We start from the raw sequence: 25,534 nt of genomic DNA, 5'->3' as shown, positions 1-25,534 counted from the left end.
GGTAAACAAAATGACAGAATTGCACGTCAAGACGGGCTGGTGTTTGTTTCACGACCCCACCTTGCTATGCGGTCTTTTCCAAGGGACTGTGCCCTCTGTGCCCTGCAGAGTGGGTTATGGGGGCTGATGGCAACGTGCAGGAGATCAGGCAACGCAAGCTGTCTTATAATCATCTTTCCCATTTAAAGTTTTATTAACTTTTCCCCTTGGGTCAAAAATAGGGAGGCTGTTTTGGTAGGCGTATATACGGTGCTCATCTCGTATTGGCTTCATTCAAGCTTCAACACGCAGGCCCTGAGGGGGCCTGTCCAAGGGCTGCATGGTCTGCCCGCAAAGGGCCGGACTGATCTCCCCTCGAAGGCTGTCTGGGAGACACAGTGGCCTCCGTGTGTTTGAGAGGAGCTTAAGATCTGGGTGTTCATTGGAAGGACTGTTGCTGAAGCTGAAACTCCAATACTTTGGCCACCTCATGCGAAGAGTTGACTCATTGGAAAAGACCCTGATGCTGGGAGGGATTGGGGGCAGGAGGAGAAGGGGACGACAGAGGATGAGATGGCTGGATGGCATCACTGACTCGATGGGCATGAGTTTGAGTAAACTCCGGGAGTTGGTGATGGACAGGGAGGCCTGGTGTGCTGCGATTCATGGGGTTGCAAAGAGTCGGACATGACTGAGCGACTGAACTGACTGACTGACTAAGATCAGGGACTGTTTCTCCACGGAGGCCGTTGCTAGGCCTGCTGGCAGCTCTGAGAAAGATCTGAGGATTAGATAGTACTATTGAACTGACGTTGAAGGCAGTACTTTGGTCATGTCGGAGAGCACCCTTGTTTTCAGGGAAGATGCAACGTGGCAAGGACTCGAGGGGGGGCAGCTTCCTCTCAGACAGCGCTGATTGTAAGCGTGTTTGTGCGTGTGTATGCACACACACAAGTCTGGCGAGAAGGAGTATGATCGTAAACAGGATACACTGTTAATGCGGGGAACCTGCGCGAGGGGCGTGCGGCAGGACACACTGTTAATGCGGGGAACCTGCGCGAAGGGCGTGCGGCAGGACACACTGTTAATGCGGGGAACCTGCGCGAAGGGAGTGCGGCAGGATACACTGTTAATGCGGGGAACCTGCGCGAAGGGCGTGCAGAATTCTTTGTCCTTGTCTTGCAACTTCAAGTCTGAAATTAACTCAGAATACAAAGTTGGGGGTAAGAAAAACAACAGCGTCCGGGTGTGCTGAGGGCCTCGCCTCTCCTGCGCCCCTGCCTCCTGGCGCTTCAGATCTCAGCCTGAGGGACGCCTCCCCCGGGAAGTCCTGCGTCTCCCAACCCTGCACAGCCCCGCCTCCTTGGTGGCCTCCTGCTTGGTTTCCTCCGCGTCCTCACCGGCGTTGAAAATGACCTCCTTCGCTTGCTTAGCATGTGCCCTCTGGACCTCGCCTCCACGTGCCAGCTCTGCGGGACTTCGTCTTGTTCACCCCTGCCCCACGTCCCCATTGCCTCGCATACAGTCGGTGCTCAATAAACACCTGTCAACAAGGGAAGATTTGACGATCACGGGCTGCAGGTCAGAAACCCTGGAGTCCTGTCACTCCCGGTTCCCCCGATCGAGACTTTCCGCGTGACCTCGGGCAGTGGCCGCCCCACCTGCCTCGGCGTCCTCAGCTCTGCCCGGCGCTGAGGCTGCGGATCGCGTGACGCAGGGCGGCCCTCGCTGCGCCCGCGGCCGAGCCCCGCTGTGCCGCCCCCCACGCCTGCTGCCGCTCCCTCCCTGGTGGAGAGAAAGGGGAAGGTGGGGAAGCGCGGCCCAGTGTCTGCCTGCAGGAGGGCCCGGGGCCAGCGTGCGGGCATTCGGCTCTCTCCCAGGCTCTTGGGAACAGGGCGGGCGGGTGAGCAGGCCCCCTTGGCAGGATACAGGATCTCCCTGAAACCAGATCGCACCGTCTTGTTTTCATGGCAACCGTCTACTTACGGCAAGTGATACTAGTTTTCCATGTAGGGGACTGATCTAAAGTTTCCTTTCAAAAGACTCGTATTTGGGGCGAAAGCCAGCTTCTTCACTTGGTATTTTGTGCCTTGTCGCAGACTTTTCATGCTTGCAGACTTAAACCTAGTTGGAAGCAGGTTCAAAGCCCGCCCCCCGCCGCCCCCCGTGAACCACAGGCCTGCACCAAACGCTCCGCCTTGCCATCCCGCCTGCTCCCTTCCGCCCGCCTCACGCTGCTTGCCGTGTTCAGCTTTCCCAAGTGATCTCCAGCGGTGTCTCTTTATGGTCACTTGGCTCAGATCGGGAGCCTATCGAGATCCGCGCACCACAGGAGCCGCTCAAGTCTCTCCCTCCGGAAGCGCCCAGCCTCGGTCAGCCTGCGGGCTGTTTGTTAGAGACGGCAGCCTGCTTGCCTCTCGCCCGCCCCCACTCAGAGTCATGTGGTCATTGCCGCACGTGTCCTTTCACCCGTTCCTCCGTCTCCGGGACTAACTGGGAGTTAGACCCGGAAGCTTCTTCAGAATGTTGTTCAGCCGTGACTCCATGGACTGCAGCACGCCAGGCCTCCCTGCCCATCACCAACTCCCGGGGTTTACTCAAACTCACGTCCATCGAGTCGGTGATGCCATCCAACCATCTCATCCTCTGTCGTCCCCTTTTCCTCCTGCCTTCAATCTTTCCCAGCATCAAGGTCTTTTCCAATGAGTCAGTTCTTCGCATCAGGTGGCCAAAGCATTGGAACTTCATCTTCAGCATCAGTCCTTCCAATACAGGGTCCGGCGTTTTAAACCAATTGACCTTAAAGGCAAACATTAGCTGGTATTCAGTGAGATGCTGTAAGGGCCTCGGGAACTGTCTGTGACTGGGGGCAGGTGGCGGAGAAGGTTCAGGCACCGCCCAGGCCGGTCTGGGTGTTGGGGAGCCGGTGAGGAGCTGAGGGCCTGGCCTGGGGTGAAGGGTCCTCACCAGGCCTCTGCACACACGTGCGTGTGCACACACACACACACACACACAGGTCACTGCCAGTCTGGTGGTGTCAGTGCTGTGAGGAGGCACACGCGTCTCTGGAGCTGGACCAATCACGACGGCTTCCTGGAGGACGGGGCAACTCAGGGAATCTTGATGGGGGAGAAGAAGCAAAGGGTGCAAGAGGCCTGGGGGCCAGACAGCCATGGCTCTGCTTTATTTGATGTGCCCAGAAATAGCCCACATGCCTTTTAGATTTGACCTTATTGCCAGCATCTAGAATCCAAGAGTCTTTATGAAAAAAATCTGGATTTCCGACTAGTGAAAATCCAGAGCCCTTGTTCCTACAGAGCAACGGTTCTCCCTTTGGAGGGAGTGTGGTCCTCCCCAGCCTGTCCCCCCGATCGCCCCTGCCCGCTGCCCCCTCGCCGCCCCGTGTCTACTCTCTGTGGACAGGACGTCCATCCGCCCGTGGTTCAGCCCCCTGGGCGTCAGCTCTGTGCCTCTCCCGTCTGACCAGCAGCCGTCCCTGCGGCTCTGCGGGCGAGTGGCTGTAGAATCCATCACGCGTCCCCGCGCCCCGCGCCGCCCCCTGAGGCCCCGCCGTGGCTTCTGCCTGTGCGCTCGTCCCCTGCAGCCTGCCGGGTGCGCGGTAGGAAGGGCGAGGCCCTGCACACACAGGGGCCTTGCCCGCTGGCCTCCGTGCCCCCCCCACCATGGTCCTCGTGAAGGTCGTCTCTGGCTGCTCCCCCACACACCTGCCCCCGAGCGGCCCCCCGGGCCCGGGAGGAGAAGGCGGAACTCAGGTCCCCACGTGACCCGGCCCATGGAGCAGCCTCGGATCTCCATTTTCCCATCTGGGAAATAGGCGTATCCAGGGCCCCCTCCCTGCAAGGCACCCGCTGCTGGGGGGTGTGCAGGACGGTCACAGGACTGGAGGTGACTTGATTTTCAGCCCACTGCATGGGGTGCTGCTCCAGGCCATGCTGGGAGAGGCTGCAGAGACAGAAGACGGGGCTACGCTCACCTCGCTTTCAGCCTGCGTGCACCCAGCTGTGGGTCAGGCCGGCGGCGCGGGGCTTGGGTGTCGTCCGGCCCAGGTGTCAGAACCCTCGTGCGTCTGTAGGAAACGAGCGGGGTGGGGACGGTTGCGAGTTGGGTGGTCGACGTGGGGCCGACTCGGATAGTGTGCAAAGCGCGGAGCCGCGTGGACATCCTCCCTGCCCCCGCGGGCTCTCTGAGCAGAGACCGCAGACTTGGGGCTGCAGGGGGAGAGGCTGCAGCCGGCTCAGGGACAGGGGGATGGCAGTGGGAGGGGGGGACCAGGGCCGGTCATTCCTCTTCCGCAAGCCCCCGTCACTGCCGGAAGGCATCTGAATTTACTGGCTTCCTTGGAGCTGGTCAGCACTCCCACCAGAGAGTCCGCCACGCTCCGAGGCTCCCCGAGTCCCCACGTGGTGTCTGGTGACCAAAACGTGTCACGTGGATGAAGGAGCAAGCACGCAAATAATTGGCTTCCTGGAGGCGGTGGCCTGTGAGTTGGGCCTGGAAGGGCAGCGTATCAAGTCCTGGCAGAAACAGGGGGTTCGCTGGGATTGGTGCAGCGTGCTGGGCTGTGAGCAGCGGAGGGGCGGGTTCAGGGAGCTTGGTGGGGGCGGCCTGGGCCCTGTGCTGGCAGTGGTTGGGGGTGTGGGGCGCTTGCCTGGGCCTGAGGTGGGGGGGAGCCGTTACCAGAACCCAAAAAGAGAGAGCCGTGGGCAGGGGCGCCCGCCAGGCCCCATGCCTGCAGAGACGGGGCAGTGAACCCCTGCCGGGGTCTCCCCCTGGCCTCACCCACTGGGAAACGGGGCTCTTGGGGATGCAGCCCCTGGCCCCAAGCAGAGTGGAGGCTCCGCCTGCAGCCCAAGGGTGCAGAGTTCCTGACCCAGGGTGGGTGGGCCTGAGGGTGTGGCTGGAGTGGGGGCCACCACAGGCATGAGGAAGCTCCGTGCAGGTGGCTGGTGGAGAAGGCCGTGCCCGCCCAGCCGAGGTCAGCCACGGGGCGGGAGCTGGGTGTCAGGAGGGTTGCCGGGTTGGCTGAGGGAGGCTGGCCGAGGGCCAAGCAGGCGCTGGAGAGGCTGTGCTGGGGCCCAGCCGGGGCGGGGGGCCGGTCACCCCAGCTCACCACCAGGGAGCGGGTGGGGCACCCATTTGCTGAGTGAGACAGGCCGGCTCGAGGCAGAGGTGGGAGCTGGGGTGTTCGGAGCCTGAGAACTACAGATGCTCCTCACCAGGCCTGTAGAGGGGTCAAAGCCCACTGGGCCAGAGGCTGGCCTGGAGTCCCTAGACCCTCCCTCGGACCCCAGAAGTAAGCACCCCCCCCCCCCCGCCCGGCCTGTTCCTGACCTGGTCCTCACCACTGCCCTCCCCACCCGGATGCTGCCTCCCGCAAGCAGGCACACACCCCCGCAGGCCTGGTTCCCCGTGGTGTCGGCATCTCCCAGGGAACAGACGCGTCCTTCCCTCCGCCGGGGCGGAGTGACCTCACCCCCAGGGGGCCAGCTGACTCACGGGCTGAGGGCGGCCGGCCGGCCAGCTCTCCCCAGTGCCGGGCTTTGGCCAGGCCGCTGGTGAGAGAGACTGGCGGAGGGCGTGAAGGCTTCCATTCCCTCCCCTCACCTCCCGGCAGCCCCGGGTCCACGGGGGGGGCGGGGGACCGAGTTCACTGCACACCCACACTGCCCAGCCCGCCAGGGGCTCTCGATAAGACACGCGCGCCCCGTCCTAGAGGAGACGGCCCTGGAAGGTTGAGTCCCGCGCCCAGGGTCACACAGCGCATCCTTTATCACAGCCCGGAGGGGAGGGAGGCCTGTCCCATTTTGCAGAGGAGGAAACAGGCTCAGAGACGACGCGTGTGGGAACAGGGGAGTCGGGGTGGACCAGGCCTCTGGTCCCTCTGCTCGAGGACAAGGCGCCGAAAGCATTCAGGGGACCTCAGGGCTCTTGGAGCCTCAGTTGCCTCATCCATAAGATGGGGGCAGTGACACCCACCGCTTGGAGATGGGGCGGCGTGAGAGAGAACAGGACGGGGCAGTGGGGGAGCGGTGGGCGGCCCCCGTGCCCCCCCAGGCGCCCCCCCGGGCACTCGGCTGTGTGACAGCCTCTACCCCCGCCAGCCCCAGGCCAGGGTCGGGCGAGTGCGGGCTGGACTGGAGTGCTGGCTGTGGACTGGGGCTGCGGGCCTTCAAAAGGCAGGTCGTCAGGGGCCACTCGTGAAGAGGCGCATGGGAGATGGCTCCTGGCTTGGCACCCTGGGTGGGGTCACCCCAGGGGCTCCCCAAACCCTCAGACAGCCACCCCAGCCCATCCTCACTCAGGAGCAGGTGTCCGAGGAAAACGTGACACCCTGGGTGCTGAGAAGGCCGTGCCCGTCGCCTGACCTCAGTTTCCCCATCGGCAAGGCCGAGGGAGGGAAGCCCCGCCTCGGGACAGGGTGTCCTCCAGGACGCGGGGAGCTGGAGGGGCCCCAGGGGTCCTGGGCTCTGGTCCTGGCTGTGGCGCGCCATCTGAGAGCCCCTCTGCAGCAAACTGGGTGCTGGCCACGACTGGTGCCCGGCACAGGGCAAGTGTGTGAGGAGTGCCAGACAGATGCCCCTCCAGCTGGGCGTCCGGGGGTCTGAGCAGAGCTGGGGCATTGGGACCCGGGGGAGGTGGGGACCCAGACCCCGTGGGCCACCCGAGCCGTGTGGGGCAGGACTAGACAAGGCTCCCAGTTGCCAAGGATGCGACCCATGAAGGATGGAGCCCTGGGGGCCAACAGGAAGGCGAGGGGCTGACCAGGAGGACGGAGGCGGGCTCAGGACGAGGGGGGCGTGCTGCCGCCACCCGTCACAGCTCGTGACCCTGCGGGGACACGGGACGGCCCAGGCCAGGGGTGGGGTGGTGTCTGGGGGATCCGTGATGGGTGGAGGGATGTTTGGCACAGAGTGTGGACATTTGGATGGAAGGATGGGTCTGTGGATGGTTAGTGGGTGGACCTGAGCACAGGGTGGGGGTCGAGACGTGTGAACAGGCTCTGCCACGCTCCCAACAGGTGTTGACAAACTCCCACCAGTAGGACAGACCAGCCCAGCCCCGAAGGCCAGGCTTGCTCGGTGTGGCTCGGGAAGTGCAGCCCCTGTGGAGAGCAGCAGTGGGGCTCGCCCCAAGGGAGCGTTTCCTTAGGTCGGTGCAATGCCCAACTTTTAGAGGTAGTGAGGTTCCTGTCGCTGGGGGCATTCAAGGGCATCCAAGCAGACAATGGGCCGCCACTTCCTCAGAGTGCCGTGGAAGACTCCTGTGGTGGGTCGGGGCCCGCTGTGGTGGTGTCTGATAACAAGGAGAGAAAATTTGGGTTCTGAGGCCCACAGGAGGCCATGGCTTCTGTTAAAGCCCAGCTTCCTTTCGGAGAGAAAATTCTTTCCCAGTGTAGGGGCCAGAGTGCCTTGCAGCTGCCGTCCCCACTGTGGGAATCGGGCTGGAATCTGCCGCAAAATTCCCCATCCTGCACAGGCCAGGGCTGGGGCGGGCGGGGGGCCAGAGAGAGACCCGGAGACCCGGGCAGGCCCGGCCCCAGCCTCCCTGACCTTCTGTGGGCAGGTGAGGCCCTCCCTGAGCCTCGGGTCCCTGGAGGATGAGATGGGGGCCACTGGACAGCAGCTGCGTGTGGGCTCCGGCCCCACCTGCTCTCAGGGGCTCCCTGGGGGCCATGGGCGGGAAGAAGCCATGAGTCACTGTCCCCAGGGGCTTCGCCTGGGAAGCCCCTGCTGGCCACCGTGGGCTGGGCCTGGGAGCAGCTGGCAGGGGGCGAGGGCGGGGCGCTCCATCCAGCGGGGGTCCCCTCCAGAAATGGCCGGGACCCGCCTCAGGCCCAGACCCCACACCAGCTGAGGGGAGCCCGCCCTGCGTCCCTCCTCCGGCCCACGGGGGCCCCGGCGAGCTGGTGTGCCTGGCAGCTTCAGTCGGGCCGAGTCCCGCCCCGGCCCCCCCCCCAGGTTTTCATGTGTCAAGTGGAGCTGGTGATAAAATCCACTCCATCAGGCAGACTGGAGAACTGAGTGAGTGAGTCCTGGACCCGTGCTCAGGGCTCCGTGAGGCTGGGCTGGAGCCAAGGAGGGGCCAGGCATCCCCGGGTCATCTCACAGCGAGGGGTGGGCTGGCCAGGGCTGGCAACCCTGTCTCCCCCGCCAGACGGAGACCCTCGGAGGCGGGCAGCCGCGCGCCTGGGAAGTGGCCGGCTGTGTCTTTGTTTCCCGTCCACCCAGGCTTCCTCCAGGAGCCGGGGCAGACAGCCCCCTCATCCTGGCTGCGGTGGGCAGGGCCGCGGCAGGCGGGTGTTGGGTTGAGGCCTCTGGGGATTTGACGGAAGATGCGGACCGCCCTCGCCTCCCGCCCGCCTCCCTCCCCGTCCCAGGCCAGCCTCTGGACAGAGGGCCAGCCCTGGGCCCCGGGTGGACGCCCCTCACCCGGCCCGCCCAGTGACTCACCGCTCCCCTGGCCCAGGGCCACCGCCGGCTCCTGGCAGGAGGCGAGGAGAGCGAGGTTGTGCCGGCAGAGCCGCGGGGTAGGGTGTGTGAGCCCTGCTCGGCCGGGAGGGGCTGGAGCCGCGGCCCCGGGGACGGGCTGGGACCTGTGGGGGTCCGAGGGGGCCTCCCCCTCCCCACGCTCTGGGCCTTCTCTGTCTCCTTCCCACCATGGAGAAGGAAGTGACCTGAGAGCCAGCACCCCGACCGGAGCCGCCCGGGGCCGGAGGGCAGCGCCGTGGGCCCCCGGCCACCCGCTCCCCGTGAGCCAGGCATGAAGGGTGGCGGCGGCGCTGTGTGGAGCCTCATGTGGAAATACTGCATCTCCGTGAGGACCCTCAGGTACCAGGGGGACGGGCGAGTGGACGCAGCTGAGCCCGGCCGTGGTCGGAGGGCGGGGGCGAGCGAGCACCGGCCAGCCCGGTTCTGTTGGCTCCGGGAGGTCCAGGGCAGCCCAGCCCGAGGGCTGGAGGCAGGACAGGCCCCCCTGGCACCCTCCCCCCGGGCTCTGATGGGGACGGAGCAGGATGGTGCCTGGGTGCCCTGGAGGCGCCAGGCAGACGTGGTGTGGCTGGCGGCCTCGCCGGTGAGCACTTGCCACGGCTCACGGGGACCCGGGCCCCGTCCGCAGCCGCCTCGCCTGTCTGCCCGGGGGAGATGCGCTCAGCACGCACCGTGGGCCACGCGCGGACCCCGCGCTGCGCCTGGACTCGGGCCCCAGGCTGCCCCTTTCACTGGCCGTGGCGGGTGACGCGGCCTCGCCTCTCCGGCCAGAGTTTCCCACCTGCAGATCCTAGAGGCTTAGCCGGAGGGCTGAGGGAGGGAAGAGCGGCAGGGCCTGGCTCCCAGCCAGCTCGGGGTAAGCTGACTTCCCCCTCCGCCAGCTGGGGGGTGCCCGGAACCAGGTGTGATGGGGCTGGAGACGGAGGCGCGGCAGAGCTTGCCGGGGCAGGGGCACCACCTCCCACCCCAGCCTGTCCCAGCCCCACCCCCGCCCCCAGGGCCTGGTTCCAGCCTCCGCAGCTGCTGAAAGGGCTCAGCGCTGTGACCTCAGACAAGGCTGGGCTCGAGGCTATAGGGGTTGACTGGGGCTTTGAGACCCCGCCTATTTGGATAACACCTTGGGGCATATTTTTTACTTCAAGGGGAGGTTTTAGGAAGAATAAGGGATGGGAAAATCCCCCCTCTTTCTTCCCATCCTCATTACCTGACGTGTAAACTATATAAACTCTCCCTTGCTTCCTCCCTCCCTTCATGCCTTCTTTCCTTCCCCAAATACTCGTGACCACTTATATGAAATCCCTACAATAAAATAAACAATAAAACCTCAGGGTCAGGAAAAGCATAGTTTAGGATAAATGATCTTGCAGGGAAAACAAAGAGTACAGCAGGAGAGAAATGTGCAGGGTCCTGGGGTCCTTTTGTGGAGATAAAAATGACTGAGCTTCCCAGCAGCCAAGGGAAAAAGGGAAAGCCAGCCTCCCAGCTCTCTCTCCGCTCCGCATGAGGAGCCAGCACGTCATGGTTGTCTCTGCTGCTAGGGGAGAGCACGCGGGAGCCCCGGGCCTCACCCTGAGTGGACGGGAGGCTGAGAGGCCTTGCAGGGCCAGGCCGAGGGCTGAGACTTCCCGCTGGCTGTGGGAACCGAGCGAGGAAAGCTCCCCCCCGAGTGTGAGTCAGCAGCTGCCTGTCCCTCCTCAGCCCCTGGGACAGGCCTCCCCGGGCGGGCACCTCGGAGGCCGGGCTGGGCAGAGGGCGAGTCCCTGCGTGCCCTTCCCTGTGGCCGCAGCGGGATTTTCCTACGTCCTGTTCTCTCCCGTGGTTTCTGGGGACTGGCACTCGGGAAACCTCAGGGCTTGTTTACAGGATGCGGTGGGCCCAGGCCTGGGGGGGGAGACCGCCTGCCAGGGCCTCACCCCTGGAGAGGAGCGGCCCCCCAGGTCCTGTGTCTTCCGGGCGGGGGTCATCACAGCCCCCCAGGGCTTGGGGGGGCTTGGTGGGTGCCCCCTGGTGTTTGCGGGCACTGCTGGCCGTATGGTGCTGATGGCCGTCAGTGACAGGACCAGCTCCAGGGGCGTGTGGGCACCACGATTGGCTCTAGGTTTGCCCCAGACCCCCCTTAGTGCCTGTGAGTCAAGGGCGCTGTGGTTACTTGGCAGGACAGGCCCGGGCCGGGCGGGGACGGGGGCTTCAGGCTCCAGCAGGCGCACTCTGGTCTCTGGGCCCACACCCCACTTGTTTGGGGAGCCCCCGAGAGAGCCAAGGCCACTCCCCGAGACAGACAGAGCGGGCCAGCCCACACTGGGGTGGGGAGATCCCGGCTCCCGGGCTGTGGGGGGAGAGCTGAGTCAGCAGGCCTGAGGGGCGGGCGGGCAGCGGCCAAGGGGACAGACTGCGGGGCTGCAATGGACCCACATAGTTTCCCGCTTGCGTCTTCAGATTCCGCGCCTCCTGCACCGGTCGCCCTGGCCGGGCCGCTCACATCTGGAGAAGCGTGCGGTGTGTGGGGAGCAGGCTGCCTGGCCAGGCCTGGCCCCCCGCCAGCGCTTCGGGGCCGCAGCCGGGACGCCGGCGGCAGGGTCCTGGGGACTCTGGGGACTCAGGCTGAGGTCGCTGAGCGGGGCCCCCAGGCTCGGGGCGAGACGGACAGAGCTCCGGGGAGCGGGGCGCAGAGCCCCCCAGGCCGGCGGCGGTGGGTGTCAGATGCGCAGCCTTGGGCCAGCTGCTGAGCTTCTCTGGCCTGTTTCCTCGCCTGTTAGGTGGGCGGGTGGTGCCGGCCGGGCGGTCCCTGTCAGCACCCAGAGTCTGGAAGCGGCTCAGCCCTTCCTATCGCATAAGTGACTGTTAGGGTCGTTCTGAGATTAAATGAGTTGGTGCCTGTGAGCCTGCAGGCGGGTGTGTGTGTGTGTGTGTGTGTGTGTGTGTGTGTGTGTGTGAGACGGGTCGGGCAGGAAAATCACTTGTGCATCTGGCATTATGTGGGGAACGAGAGATCGGTTTCTGCCCTGGGGGGCTAGTGGGTGGGGCATTTGAGCTGCGGTGGAGGTGGGGGGTGTTGGAGCTGCCGGTTGGGGGGTGCGGAACAGGGCAGCCCCCTTGGGGCGCAGGCTGGAGAAGGGGTGGTGGGGAGCCTGACCGAGCAGACCCCACCCCCGGCATCTGGGAAGGAGGGCTGGGGCGCAGCTGGCAGCCGTGCCCCAGGAGCATCCAGAGAGCGTCCCGGACGGTGAGCCGTCCGAGGCCCCCTGCGTGGGGCCTGTGTGCACACCTCTGGGCGGGGGCTCGCGGCCTACACGCCAGCCTCTCCCGGACCCTCTCTGGGCAGCCGGGGCGGGAGATCCGAGCTCACACAGACGCTCAGACTTCAGACCCCTGAGCCTGCTGTCTTCCCTCCTCCACCTGCTGCTCCCTCGCCTGCCCCGCCCCCACGGAGTCTTCCTGCAGAACTTGAAGACCTACTTGGTACCTGGCACCTACCCTGGGAGGGGTCCCCCCACACACCACCGCCCGGGGCAGAGGAGGCGCCAGGGCCCCGAGGACCTGGCATTATTAGTCTCCTGCTGGGGTCACTGGGAGGCCCTTCTTGGTGGGGCGGCTCTCACCCTCGGGGAGCCGGGTGGGGAGGTGGCGGAGGGGGTCACAGGCCACCCCAGCAGGTGCAGAAAGCCAGAGCCCACAGCAGTGAGGACGTGGACGGCCAGGTCTCACAGGGCTGGTATCCCAGCTGGAGCTGAACAATAAATAAACGAATGAGGACGTCGTCTTCAGTCAGGGACTCGGGGAGGAGGCTGAGACTGGGGGAGTGATGGAGCGGTTGGGCAGAAGGGGCCACGTGACCTGGTGGTCCAGAGAGGCCTCCCAATTGCCCTTCAGCTGAAGAGCGGGCCTGTCCCTGCAGCGGAACGTTGTCAGCTGTAAAAAGGGATGATGCATTGGTACACACTGTGACATGGACGAACCTTGAGAATCACAGATGAAGGGACAGGGGTGGGACATGCAAGGCCACAGAGTGTCCGGTTCCACTTACACAGACATCCACAGGAGGCGACGCCCCTGATCCAGGAATACACGAGAGTTTGTCCGGGCTGGGGTGGGATGCAGAGGGACTGCCTAATGGGTGTTTCTTTCCGGGATGATGAAAATATTCCAGCCTTAGATGGTGGTGATATTTCCACGACTCTAAATACGCTGAAAACATTGGCTTGCACGCTTTATTTTTTTAATTTTTATTTTGGCTGCACCACGAGGCATGTGCGATCCTAGTTCTCTGTCCAGGGATTGAACCCTGGAAGCGCTGAGCCTAGCTGTGGAGCCATCAGGGAAGGCCTGTGAACGGCACACTCTAAGTGGGTGAATGTTACAGAACATGAGTCCTATCTCAGCAAAACTGCTTTTAAAACAAGACAGAGGAAAGAAACACCTGGGTCGGGTGGTGGCCTTGAGCTGAGAGTGGCAGGAAGGAGCGAACTCAGCAGGTGCCAGCGCCCTGAACTGGAGCACTTAGGGCAAGGTGGGGGGTGGGCGGGCAGGTGGGGGACGGATGTGCGGTCTGCAGGGCCCCGGGTCGGGTCGAAGACTTCAGAGTTGAGGCTGAGGCAAGGCAGGCGCGAAGCAAGATAAAGCCACCACTGTGCTTTCTGTTTCAAAGCAATCAGGCTGCCGTGAGGAAACGAGACAGTGGGGGTGGGGGGACGCCGTGTGGGCTGGAGGGGCTGGAGAGAGCGGTCAGAGATGACGGGGGGCTGCCCCAGGGAGACAGACTGCCCCCCGGGGGACGACCTCCTGGAGGAGGGGGTCTGGGCATGGCCTCCAGGAGTGGGGGATGGGCCGGGGGTGGCCGGGGCCCTGCAGGTGGGGGACTGGGAGCTGAGTGCAAGGAGGCCGGCTGACCGCCTCACGCCTGGTCCCCAGTGGGCCAGAGCAGCTTTGAGGCTAAGTAGGGCAGAGTCCTCCAGGCCACCTGTCGTCCGCCTTTGTCCTGCCCGCCCAGGCTGGCCCGCAGCGAGAGGATCAGCACGGAGTGGCCAGAGACCCAGCCGGGGCCCTGTGCTTCTGAACAAAGCGGGCTTGAGGAAGCTCGAGTGGCCCCTGAAATGTGATCGGGCACGAGAGACCAGCCAGCAGGGAGCTGCATTATTCATCGAGTGGAGCCCCTGGGGCCTGACTGGTCTCCGGCCACCTGAAGGGCCCAGACCTGGGCAGAGCGCCCTCGGGGCAGTGTCTGGCTCCGGTGAGGGCGCGGGCCCAAGGGTGCCCGGGGCGTGGTTTCCTGGATGCAGGCTGAGCTGGGAGGAAGTGGGACGTCAGGCCCGGGTCTGTGAGGCGAGGCGGGCAGCCCGCGGCTGGTGCCCCAGGGCCGAGGACACAGGCAGGGTGCCGGGCGCAGGAAGGCCTCCGCCCTGTCCCCAGGGACTGTGAGTACACCCACCACCCGCCCCGGGGGGGGGGCAGGGACAGGGGCTTGGGCACCCAGGGGACCCGTTGGGGCGCCGACCGCCCTGGGGCAGCGGCCGGGCGGAGGATTTCTCCGCCGCCCCCGCCCTTCCCCCGGGCTTTGGGCCTCTTCCTGGGCCTGTTTTCTGCTCCTGCGTCTCAGCACCTGGGCAAGGTGGCATGGTCGGTGGCCCAGGTGTTTACCACAGCGGCCCGGAAGGGCGGTCGCAGCTGCGGGAGGGAAGTTCGCTGGCTTCCCTGGGGGTGAGACCCGCCCCATGCGCTGGAGGAGGGGGATGGCCAGAGCCCCTCAACTCATGCAGGCCGCGGTTCTCTGCCTGGGGCCCCACGACACCCCGAGAGAGAGAGAGAGACTCTGGCCCTGCCCATTTCACAGCCGAGTCAACTGAGGCCCCAGTGGCCCCATGTGTGGTGGGTGAGCCCCCATCCTCCGGGGAGCACACGCCCTGGGCCCCCATGGGCTGCAGCAAGGGCGCAGAGGACACCTCCAGGCTCCGGGTCCTGGGCTTCCTGTCCGCCTGTCAGTCCACGGGGATCCACTGCATCCTGAGCGGGCTCTGCCCCTGGGATGCCCCGCCCTCCCCACCAGCAGCCGTGGCTTCTTTCTGAACTGGTCCAGCGTGGCGCCGTGAGGCTGGAGGGACTGGGGACAGCCCCGCTGGGGGGGGTAGGCCCGTGCCCGGGTGAGGCGGCCCGGCCACCTGGCCCTCAGGGAGAGTCCCCGCCCCGTGCGGCGTCACCCCCGGTGACCTGAGGGCATGCGCGCAGCGCCCCAGGCCTGCGTGTGAGGCGGACCTGGGCTTTGGACCCGGCTCGACCCCCAGCCCCGCAGTGCGAGGCACCGCCATCTGCGGGGGACAGGGGACAGTGCTCCTGCAAGGACCCCATCGCTGGGTCCGCTTCTCCATTTGCAGGCGGCCGGACTCCTGTCCTAAGGAGGGGGTCTCCGCCCCACAGGCCCCCTGGAGCCCGGACGGGCTGGGGGACGCACGGCTGAGGGGCACGCTCCATCCAGGGCTGCCCTCTGAGCCGGGGCCGACAAAGGCTCCCCCTGACCAGCCACAGGGCTGCCCGCTGACCCCCTGGGTCGGGGGCTGCGGCAGGATCCCAGGGGTCAGGCTACTCAGGGCCCAGGGCTCCGGCCGCAGCTGGTGGTCAGGAGTGACCTGCCTTTGTCGGGTCCCAGGGTACAGCGGGGGGCCCTGGCCAGGCAGATGGACACCACCCTGAGGGCAGGCAGAAGGGGGGTGATCCAGGCTGGGACAGCGGGGCCTGGGCGGGCGCTGTGGCTGGCTCCCAGGGAGCCTCGGACAAGCTGCTTCCCCTCCCAGACTGCCCGACCTCACCTGCCCCCCAGGCCCGGGAGTCACAAGCTGAGCCCCCCGCCACTCCGCACATGCTCAGCACCTCACGCGTCCCTAAATCCAAGCTTTCCACAAACATTTATTGAGCGCCTACTGTGTCGTCTCTGGGCATCCGAAAGGGTCGAACAAATCGGATAAAAAGGCACAGGAGGGGGGTTCATGGTGGGCCCGGGGGCCACCGGGGCGAATGTGGCTTATTTTCATGGGTGCGTGGGGCCCGTTTGACACAAAGCCGCCGGCAGACCCAACTTACAACCTCACGGCTGTCGGAGCTCAGGGCTGAGCAGAGCTGAAGCATCACGAAGCAGGTAGACCGAGGGCGATTGGAAGAGCAGGTGGCGGGCAGAGGGCCACGGCACAGCCTACCCGTGGGGGCCCGGGGCCCTGAGCCGAGCGATGCGGGCTGTGGGGAGCCGTGCGGGGCGTCCCGCTGCTCCCTCTCCTGAAGCTTCCTCAAGTCTCCGGACCGAGTCCCCGCGGCCACGTGACCTCCTCAGCCCGGTTCTGCTCAAACAGGGCCTCAGGCTCAGCCCTCCTTCCTGCTGACCCTCCGAGGCCGCGGCTCGCCGCCGTGTAGACGGCCGGGTCTGCCAGCCCTGGCTCTGCGCCCCGCCCATGCAGGCCCGGTCCCCGCCGCTTTCTCTGCCTCACGGTCACCAGATAAGTTCAGATTGGTGGGGTCCCTTCCCTGCACACCTTGAGGAGGCCGGACCCTTGGGGAGTTTTCTTCCCCGGGCCTGGACACTTATTTGCAGGTGACACTTTTCCCTAAGGGCTTCCCTCATAGCTCAGTTGGCAGAGAATCCGCCTGCAATGCAGGAGGCCCCGGCTCGATTCCTGGGTCAGGAAGATCCGCTGTAAGGGAATACGCTACCCACTCCAGGATTCTTGGGCTTCCCCAGCCGGCTCAGCTGATAAAGAATCTGCCTGCAATGCGGGAGAGCTGGGTTCGATCCCTGGCTTGGGAAGATCCCCTGGAGAAGGAAAGGCTACCCACTGTAGTGTTCTGGCCTGGAGAATTCCACGGACCGTATAGTCCATGGGATTGCAAAGAGTCAGACACGACTGAGCAACTGTCACCTCACGTTCCCCTGGAGCGTGGCCTGGGTGGGACACAGAGACCTTGGAGCTGCCGGGCCCCCACCCCACACCGTCTCCTGGATACCTGCTGGCCTCATCGCGTTTGGAACCCCTTCTGTTTGGAGAGAGCAAGGGCTACGTAGAACCCCAGTGTCAGAGAGCGAGAGCATGTGGGCCTTCAGACCCCTGCTCAGAAATGAGGCCACAGTCACGGCGGGAGGACGGGCCAGGCGTGGGCGCGGGGCGTCTGGAACTCCAGGTGGCCCGCAGGCCGGGACCCAGGTCCACTGGGCCCCGCGTCTGCAGACCGTCAGCAGGTGCCGGCAGGAGGGAGGGTCCACACGGCTGCCTTCACTCGGAGTCCGGTGAGTGTGGGCCAGGCCACCCTGAGGCGCCCTCTGACCTTCACCAAGAGCCTGTGGAGGGGCGGCCGTCAACCCCCTTCAGTGGATGAGCATCGCAGTGCCCAGAAATGAGTGTGACACCGCCCGCCTCTAGCACACAGTGCTAAGGCCGGCAGGGCAGAGTGCCTGGGCTGCACCCTGAGGCTGGCCGGGGCGCTGGGCTGCGGCTGGGCAGCGGGAGCAGGCTGAGCGCCCAGACTTCCGTGAGAGCCCCTCTCGGCGGCTTTCTTGGGCATATGACCTTGGGTGTCTCAGGTCACCTCACCAGGCTTCCCGGCAGAGGCCCTCTAGTTGCAAGTGACAGAAAAATTGGGATCACACAGGCTTCTCTATAAAAGGGGCTTCTGCGATTCGTGGAACGGAAAAGTCTGGGGGTAATGGCTTCAGGCACGGCTGGACCCAGCAGCTCCGTTTATGGACGGGTTTGGACTCTTCAGCTCTCTCTTTGCTCTCCTCTCCGCTGGCTTCGTGTTGGCCTTCTCCACGCGGGTGCCTGGCACATGTGGGGAGTGCTCCCCGACCCTGTGACGGGCCAGCTGCAGGGCCAGGCGGTGGCGAGCCTCACGCTGCTTCTGTCCCGGCGTGTTGTTGACGGTGCCCTGGGGGAGAGGGGACAGGAAAGAGGAAGTTAGGACACCGGCAGTCAGAGCTGACCGGGAGTGAGCTCCAAGGCCTGTGGGCGCCCCGAGGAGCAGCGCTGGGGTTTATATGCAGACAGCTTCCCCTGAGGCTTCCTGGAGCAGGCGGCAGCTGAGCTAAACTGTGAGGGCCTGGAGTTGACCTGGGGAGTGAGACGTGAGAGGGCAGGAGCCTGTGGTTCGTCCTGGGGCTCAGGCCAGCTCAGGACCTGCACGCAGTGGGATGAGCGGGCTGTACCCGGCTCCTGGGGCACCTGCCCGGGCCCGGAGGTCAGGACAGCTGTCTGAGGGTGAGAAGGACAGGGTGTCAGGGCCTATGAGTGGGTGATTGGTGGCCCGGCTCCCAGGCCGTGTGGACAAGAAAAGAGCACTTAGTGAGCCCCTACTGTGCGCCCACAACTTTCTATCTGTTGCCCCGTCCCGGCCACACAGTGGCCCTGGAGGTTCCTCGTCCCCTCTTTGCAGAGGATGAGCAGCGGCTGGATCGGAGCAAGGCTTTTCCAAGTCAGCCGTCTTCCCCACAAAGGCGGAACATGCGCCTCGCCCGTCAGCCAGAGTCAGCAGCGCCCAGTCTACCGGCAGGGGACTGCGAGCTGTCCCCGGCTGCGGGGCTTGGGGAAGTCCACACGTTCAAAACAGTTGTGTGTTGAAACACCTTCCCAGCAGCAGGCTGACCACCAGGCCTCCCATCACCGGCAGCAAACACAGTCAATGTGAAACCCAGGGCCTGCAAACAGGGCTGCGTCAGAGCCGGGGTTGGCGGCGACTCGTGAAACCAGAGGCCCGCACACCGCGGTGGCTACGGACGGTCACCTGCTCTGAGCAGCCAGGAGGCCAGCTTGGCTCTGAATCTTTAAGGCGATTTTTTTTGTTGGCCGGGCTGAGTCGTCGCTGCTTTGTGCGGGTTTCTCTGCCTGCAGCAAGCGGGGGCTGCTCTTGGCTGTGCTGTGCGGGCTTCTCAGCAGAGTGGTTTCTCTTGGTCCGGAGTGTGGGTTCTAGGCGCTCCGGCTTCGGTAGCTGCGGCTCGCGGGCTCCAGGGCGCAGGCTCGGTGCTAGTGGCTCAGGGGCTTCGCTGCTCCGCAGCATCTGGAATCTTCCTGGAACAGGGGTCAGACCAGCCCACCCGGCGTCAGCAGGCGGACTCTTACCCACTGCTCCCCCAGGGAGGTGCTTGAGCAGCGAGTGTTTAGAGCCCTTCTCAGCCGCCCCAGAGCGCGCTCACTTGGCAGAGATGAGCCGGGCGGGAGCAGGGAGGTGGCGGGTCGGGCCCGGCCCCGCGTGGCTGGCTCTGCCTGCCCCGTGCCTCTCTGAGCCTCAGTTTCCTCCTCTGCAAACTGCGGGTCACGTTTCCAAGGTGAGGGTTAAATGCCACTCTATGTGGGCGCGTCCACGTGTCATGACGTCGCAGTGGCTCCATGAATGTCAGTGATTACGTGGAGTAAAATGGCTGTTCTCACTGTGATTGTTACGTTGTTATTTCTTAATTTTTAATAGTTATTTGGCCGTGACAGATCCCAGCTGTGGCACGCAGGGTCTTCGATCTTCCTTGTGGCGTGTGGGACCTTTAATTGCCAGGTCTTGCCTGTAGTTCAGATGGTAAAGAATCCGCCTGCAATGCAGGAGACTGGGTTCGACCCCTGGGTCGGGAAGATCTCCTGGAGAAGGGAAAGGCTGCCCACTCCAGTGTTCTTGCCTGGAGAATTCCACGGACAGGGGAGCCTGGCGGGCCGCAGTGCGTGGTTCGCGGGGTCGGACTCGACGGAGCGCCTGACGCTCCAGCGCTACTCGGCTGCAGCAGGTGAGCTGTAGGTTGCGGCTCGTGGGCGCTAGTTCCCTGACCAGGGGTCGAACCCGGGCCCCCTGACTTGGGGGCGCAGAGACTTAGCCACTGGAGCACCAGGGAAGTGCTCCAATGTTTTTAAAGTTGTCATTTTTCAATCATGGGTGAGCCAAGGAGCATGTTGTTTGCTTTGGGTGTAAGGCGCCGGAGGGCCCAGGCCGGTGAGACCTGACGGTCAGGAAGTGCACTTGGAGCGTTCACAGCAGATGGTGAACCTGTCACGTCCCACGTCAGCGCGGCTGCTCTTTCCCTCAGAGACCCGTGAGGTCACAGAAACGCCATGACCTTTACCCCTGACCCCTTACCCGGTGTATACTCGAGAGCTGAGGGAGGCCGGCTCTGCGTGGTGAAGAGTGAAAGTCTTAGCTGCTTTTCACAGCCCCAGGGTTGCTGACTCTTCACAAGCCCATGGCCTGCAGCCCACCATGGGATTCTCCAGGCCAGAATACTGGCGTGGGCAGCCTTTCCCTTCTCCAGGAGATCTTCCTGACGCAGGGATCAAACCCAGGTCTCCCGCATTGCAGGCGGACTCTTCACCGTCTGAGCCACCAGGGAAAAGCTTTGTTCTGCGGAAAGGGGAGTACTTAGCAGAGGCTCCAGACCGGCATCTGAGCCTGGGCCAGAGTGTGTGGGGCCAGGCAGGTAGAGAAGGCGCAGACGGTGGCTGGGATCTGCTGGTGTGTCTGGGGAGCCGCAGGCAGTGTTGGGTGGCGTGGGGTCTGGAAGGGATGAGGGCCGAATCGGGGCCAGAAAGGCAGGTGGGGGCCTAGAGCCCCCAGCGCTCTGCTCTCTGTGAGCGGGGAGGTTAGATTAGCCAGTGTTCTTTTGGTTGCACGTGATGAAAACAAACAAAAACCCAGGCTGGCTTGAGCGGAAGGGCAGCTTTATTGCCTTCGATTTCCCAGACAGAGCTTCAGGTACAGTTTGATTCAGGAGCTCAAACCATGTGTCAGAGACACGGGTGGTCTTTCTCCCCTCTTTCACAACTTCACCCCCAGGCCGTCTCTGCTCGTGGGGGCCCCCCAGCTCCTGGTTTCCTGTAGTCTGTTAATGACCCCAGCAGAAACGATTCTGACAAATCTCAGAAGAGCCTTGGGTCACAGGCTCATGCCTGGGCCAGTCACTTCGGCGAGGGGGCGGAGTACTCTAGTTAGGGATGGAGTCCACGGACACAAGACAGACTTGAGTGGAGGAGGGGATCCCCCAGAGAAAACTGGGGCACCCCAGCTGGGCTGGGCAGGCGCAGTCTTCTAGCACCCCCACTGTGATCTGATAGGAGGCGCCAGGCGCTATGCTCGGTGACTTGACCTGCATCACCCCTTCCTGTCGGCCCTGTGAGCTGGGGCTTCTTAAGATCCCCATTATGCAGGTGAGAAAACCAAGGCCCGGGGAGTTTCAGCCACTTGCCCAAGTTCACACCATGAACAAACGGCCCACAGCCTCGAATCACCGTGACCCCAAAGCCCAGGCCCTTAACCATCTGGCGCACTGCCTCACGGTAATGAGACCTGGGGTGGGAGAGGACGCCTGGGGACCTCGTATGGAGGACGGGGTGCAGGGGGCGGGCAGGAGGCGGGGGCCACGCAGGCAGAGGGGAGGTTGGCCCTGGGGGCCGCAGCTGTGGGGGCGTCCACAGCCCCCGGGTCCAGACGCTGCCAGCCTGGCTGGCCTGTGGGAAACCACACAGCCCCGTGTGAGTAGCCGTGCCTCCTGCTTTCTGCTCCGGGCGTCTTAGCAGGCGGACGTGAGGTGTGAGGTTGCGTTTATGCTCCCACCGCGGGCACAGGGGCACTTCCGGGGAATTTCCGGAGGAAGTGGTCGAAGGGAGGTGACCGCCCACATGGCACAGGGCCAGGGAGGGGAGCGGGCCGGGAGGGGAAACAGCCGCTCCCCACTTCCCTTTTCAGCCCCAAGACTTCCCAGGCGAGAGGCCCGCCACCCTGGTGACATCACAGCAGGTCAGAGGTCAGCCCACCCACAGCCTCCTTGAACAGAGGGGAAACCGAGGCGGTGTGGGCACAGCGGTCAGCCCCTGGAGAAGTCTGCGGCCCGAGTGCCAGGCCTCGATGCTGGCCGCCCTGCTGTGTGACCTCAGCAAGCCTCAGGGCTGCTCTGGGCCTCGGTTCTGCATTTGCAGAGATGACCCCCCGGGGGGGACAGAAGAAAAGGGCTAGAAGGCCTGGCACCTGCGGGGGCCGGTGAATGGCGGCTGTGACGAGTCCTCTTGCTCGTGAACTCGGAGGGAGAGCAGCGGGGACCCCACGGTCCAGCTCTTTGCGGGCCAAGATGTGAGGCCTGGGGCGAGTCTCCGTGCTTCTCTGGGCCTCAGTTGCCTTATCTGGGAAATGGGATCTTCCCTGGGCGTCTCTTTCCCGCTGGGTCGTGAGGCGTCCCCTCCCCTCACAGCTTCCCTTCCCGCTCGGCCGAACACCTGCAGCATGTAGGCTCTGCTCACGCCCTGAGCGGTCAGGCCAAGGTCCCTGGTGCCCCCTCCCAGGGGGCAGCTGGCCCCCAGCAGGTGCCCCCACTGCTCTGTCATCTGGGTGATCAGGCGGCCGTGGGCCGGTCAAGGGAGGAGGGCCCAGAGGTGCCTCTGGAGGCTGAGCCCTTTGCTGACAGCGCCCTGGCCCCCTTCTGGGGGTCCTCTTCTGGGGGTCCTCTTCCGGGGGCCCGCCTGCCCCCATCCTCACTGCAGTGGGCGTGGGTCAGCACCCCGCCCACAGTGTGACCGTCTTCCGCTGCCTGCCCCTCGGGCCAGGCTGGGAGCCGGAGGAGTGTCCGCAGGGTGTCGCTGCCCGCAGGGTGAGGGCCTGCAGAGGCTGGATCTGGAGGATGGCAGGGCGACACGGACAAGCGTCTTTGCTCCTGAGTCTGTTCCATTGTCGTCGCTCAGTCGCGTCTGACTCTTTGGACCCCATGCCCTGCAGCCCGCCAGGCCTCCCTGTCCCTCACTGTCTCCTGGAGTTTGCCCAAGTTCACGTCCGTGGATTCGGTGACGCCATCCAAGCATCTCGTCCTCGGTCGCCCCGAGTCTACTTGCTCCGCTGTAAGGGTGGGAAAGGCGCCCACCCACGGTGAGGGCTTTGTCACCCTGAACTGGAGACAGCAGGGAGGGTCTGGGCTGCAGCGGGGCGGGGCCGCCGGGTCAGAGCCAGCTCCCTGCAGGCTGCAGGCTCTCCCGAGGGCGGCCTCCCTCCCGCCCCGCTCAGGCCTCTGTTCCATGTAAAGGGCAGCTCAGTTTCCTGGGGCCCCGGACGCTGCTGGTGGGGCCCCCACCCCTCCAGGGAACGCTTGAGGGCTGGGTTCTGCCTCCTGAGGCCCAGGCTGGGCGCTGAGCTCTGCCCGCCCGGGGCAGCCGCCCCGGGGATCAGGGTGCCATTTCGAGTTTCGTTTCCTGACTGCTGTGTGACAGGCCACCCCAAAGGCTGTGGCCCCAGCAGCGTGGGCGACCGTGCCCCCGCCGGCCCGCTGGGGCCCCTGGGCTCCCCGGAAAGCCCCAGGTGGCCCCAGCCACTCGGCTGTGGTTATTGGGCTGGGGCACCTTGCTGCCCATCTGTCGGTGGCCTCCAGTGGGCAGCTGGCATCTCTGGCATCCAAGAGGGCGAAGGTGGAGCTGCAGCGCCCTTGAGATGTGGCCAGGGGGTGGGGGGCCGGACCCCACCTCGGGGGGCAGGGGGCCGAGGAGAGGGGAGACGGACCCCACCTCGGGCGGCGGGGGGCAGGGGCCGGGCCCCAGAGCCCGAGTTTGCTGATGCAGGGAATTGGTGGCCGTGCCTTGCAGTCGCAGAGTATACGTCGTTAGGATTTTTCCGGCTTCTTGCTTACAAGGGTAGGGGTCGTGGCTTGAAGTTCTCGTCATTGTATATAGAGTCAGGAACTAGCCGGTAAACTACCCCTGAAGACCCCTTACGTTGCCGCGGCTTGCAGAGCCCCGGCTAGGTGCCCGCCCTGCAGGGAGCTCAGTGCCCACGGTGGGATGAATCCCTGGGCCACACCAGACGGGGGACCCCCACACCCCAGCTGACCTGCTCACCTCCTGCGTTGGCTCCGTTCTGCGTTTCCCGTAAACCTCCAGAAGTCACACTACCACTACAGCGGCCGCTGGCCATGGGTGGCTGCTTAAGTCTCAACTAGTGAAAATGAAGTTGTTAAAGAAGTCAGCCCCCCAGCTCGCCCCATTCTGAGTGCTCAGTGGCCTCGCGGCTAAGAAGACCCCTTGGCCCAGCCCCCACCTTTGTGGTCACCCTGGCCCCGTGCTGGTCACTTGAAACTCAGCACCATCCCTGTCACCTCGAGAGGCTCCTGATCCACTGGGGGCAGAAGGGCCAGAAACACATGGCCCCAGAGCAGGAACAGGGCCCCCGGAGATTGCTGAGGGGGAGCCCTGGGGCCCCCTCGCCCCCCCAACCCTGTCCTCCCCGCATGAAGCAGGTGCAGCCGGGGAGGGGGGCAGGGGTGGAGGGGTGGGGGCTGGGGGTGGCTCCAAGTGCCCTTCCCAGGCTTTTCTAGTAAAGGGAGCGTGTCTTTTCATCACCCCAAATGCCCACATACTCCCCCACCTCTGCCCAGGAGGGTTAGTACCCATGGCTGAAAAACCAGAGCAAGCCGCGAGAACCTGTTTTAGAGGAACGTGAAGTCTGTGAGTTTTATTCACGGTGCAGCATCTGCTTTGGTTTGAAAGATGTGAACGTGTGAAGCGTAGTATTTGTTTAGTCTGCCACCAGTGTTGGGTGTGTATATGGGATGCAAGGTCCCCTAAAATAACTCAGCCCCCCGCTCCCCGCCTGAGAAGTGATGGATGGACTCTCCAGGAACTGGCCTCCCTGGGCAGCGCCCAGGCAGCGGGGGCAGGGGCCACCTGGTGGGGTCTCCATGTGGCAGCATGTTTGGGTCTCGTGGCGGGAGGGGGCGAGGTGCCGCCTTCACACCCTGGCCCCCATCCCTGCCTCCCTGAGTGCAGGCAGCCTGCAGGTCCCCAGGCCACCCGGGGTGCTGCTCGGAGGGGGCCCAGCCCGTCTGCCGGTCCGTCCGGGCCCCGGGCCCCGGCGTTCGGGAGCCTTTTTGCTGTGTGGGGACAGAGAGAGTGTGGGGGACAGAGAAGATTCACACCCTCCCCCTCCTACAGACCCCCGCCCCACCTGAACATGGGCGTCACAGGGCAGGGGTCTGTGTGGGTCAGGCTTGTGAGTGGTCCCTGGCACACAGTAGGTGCTCAGTACATGCCACTGGGTGGGCGAATGCCCCGGACATCCCCTCGGGCTCTGGCTGTGTCTTATCTTTGGGGACCCCCCAGGAGTGCGACGAGACGGACACCCCCATGGGAGGTGTGTTCACAGCATTGTCCGTGCCTTTTCTCCTCTGGGGGCCATGGCTTTATTCTCAGGGGTATTCAAGTCCCACTCAATATTTTTACATGTAGATTCATTGAGTTATTTTGAAATAATTTCAGTCCTGAAGACACCTGGAAGAATTGAAAGAAAAAAAAAGTCTTCCATGCATCTTTCACCCAACTTCATCATAAGTAACATTTCACCAAATTTCACTCTTTCGCAAAAAGACTTCTCTCCCAGAACTTTTTGAGAGGTCATCACAAACTTGCAGCCCAGTGACCTTTACTCCTAAATAAGGCCTCAGCTTGTGTTTCCTGAGAGCGAGGACATTCTCTTATGTAACCACGATCCAGTAGCCAAATCCATGAGACTTAACATGGACACAGTTCTAGGACCTAAAATACACTTTAAAGGGACTTCCCTGGTGGTTCAGTGGTTAGGACTCCACTGCAGGGGGTGTGTGTTCTCTCCCTGGTTGGGTAGCTAAGATCCCACATATTGCACGCAGTGCCACCAAAAAGATTTTTAAAAATACAATTTACAGTCATGTTTCACCAGTCCAAGTAATGGCAAGTCTCTTTTTCCAATCTCTGACCTTGCATTGTATTTTGTCATCATGGATTTTTTTTTTTAAACTTTACTAAGGTTTAATTTATGCACCATAAAATTCACTCGTGTGAAGTATACAATGTAATGATTATTAGTATATTTACAGAGCTGTGTGACTGTCGGCACAATTTTATTTTAAAGAATTTCAAATTGTCTTGAAAAGAACCCTCGTGTCTTTTTTCCATCACTGTCTTGTCCCACCTCAGTCCCCAACAATCCCTAATCTTTCTGTCTGTAAATTAAACTTTCTGAGCATTTCATATAAATGGAATCACACAGTAAATGACCTTTTGTGACCAGCTTCTTCCACTTGGGCTGTTCAAGGTTCA

General features: G+C 63.7%; 1 protein-coding gene across 7 annotated transcripts in view; it reads left to right on the top strand.

The window, feature by feature from the left end:
- Positions 1 to 25,534, top strand: part of IQSEC1 (IQ motif and Sec7 domain ArfGEF 1) — a 277,893-nt gene that overhangs the window by 172,252 nt on the left and 80,107 nt on the right. Inside the window, exon 1 of one of the 7 annotated variants that reach the window (XM_070463466.1) lies at positions 8,542 to 8,828. The exons of 5 other annotated variants lie outside the window; for them this stretch is intronic. In XM_070463466.1, the coding sequence (XP_070319567.1) occupies positions 8,761 to 8,828 (68 nt within the window). In that variant the 5' untranslated portion in view covers positions 8,542 to 8,760. Of the gene's footprint in view, positions 1 to 8,541; positions 8,829 to 13,835; positions 13,901 to 25,534 lie in introns of those variants that run through there. One more of the 7 variants, XM_070463467.1, reaches the window with a different exon arrangement.

This window comes from Odocoileus virginianus, unplaced genomic scaffold (genome assembly GCF_023699985.2).
Source record: "Odocoileus virginianus isolate 20LAN1187 ecotype Illinois unplaced genomic scaffold, Ovbor_1.2 Unplaced_Contig_3, whole genome shotgun sequence".
In the NCBI taxonomy this organism is placed as follows: Eukaryota; Metazoa; Chordata; class Mammalia; order Artiodactyla; family Cervidae; genus Odocoileus; species Odocoileus virginianus.
This window is presented reverse-complemented; position numbering and strand designations above follow the sequence as displayed.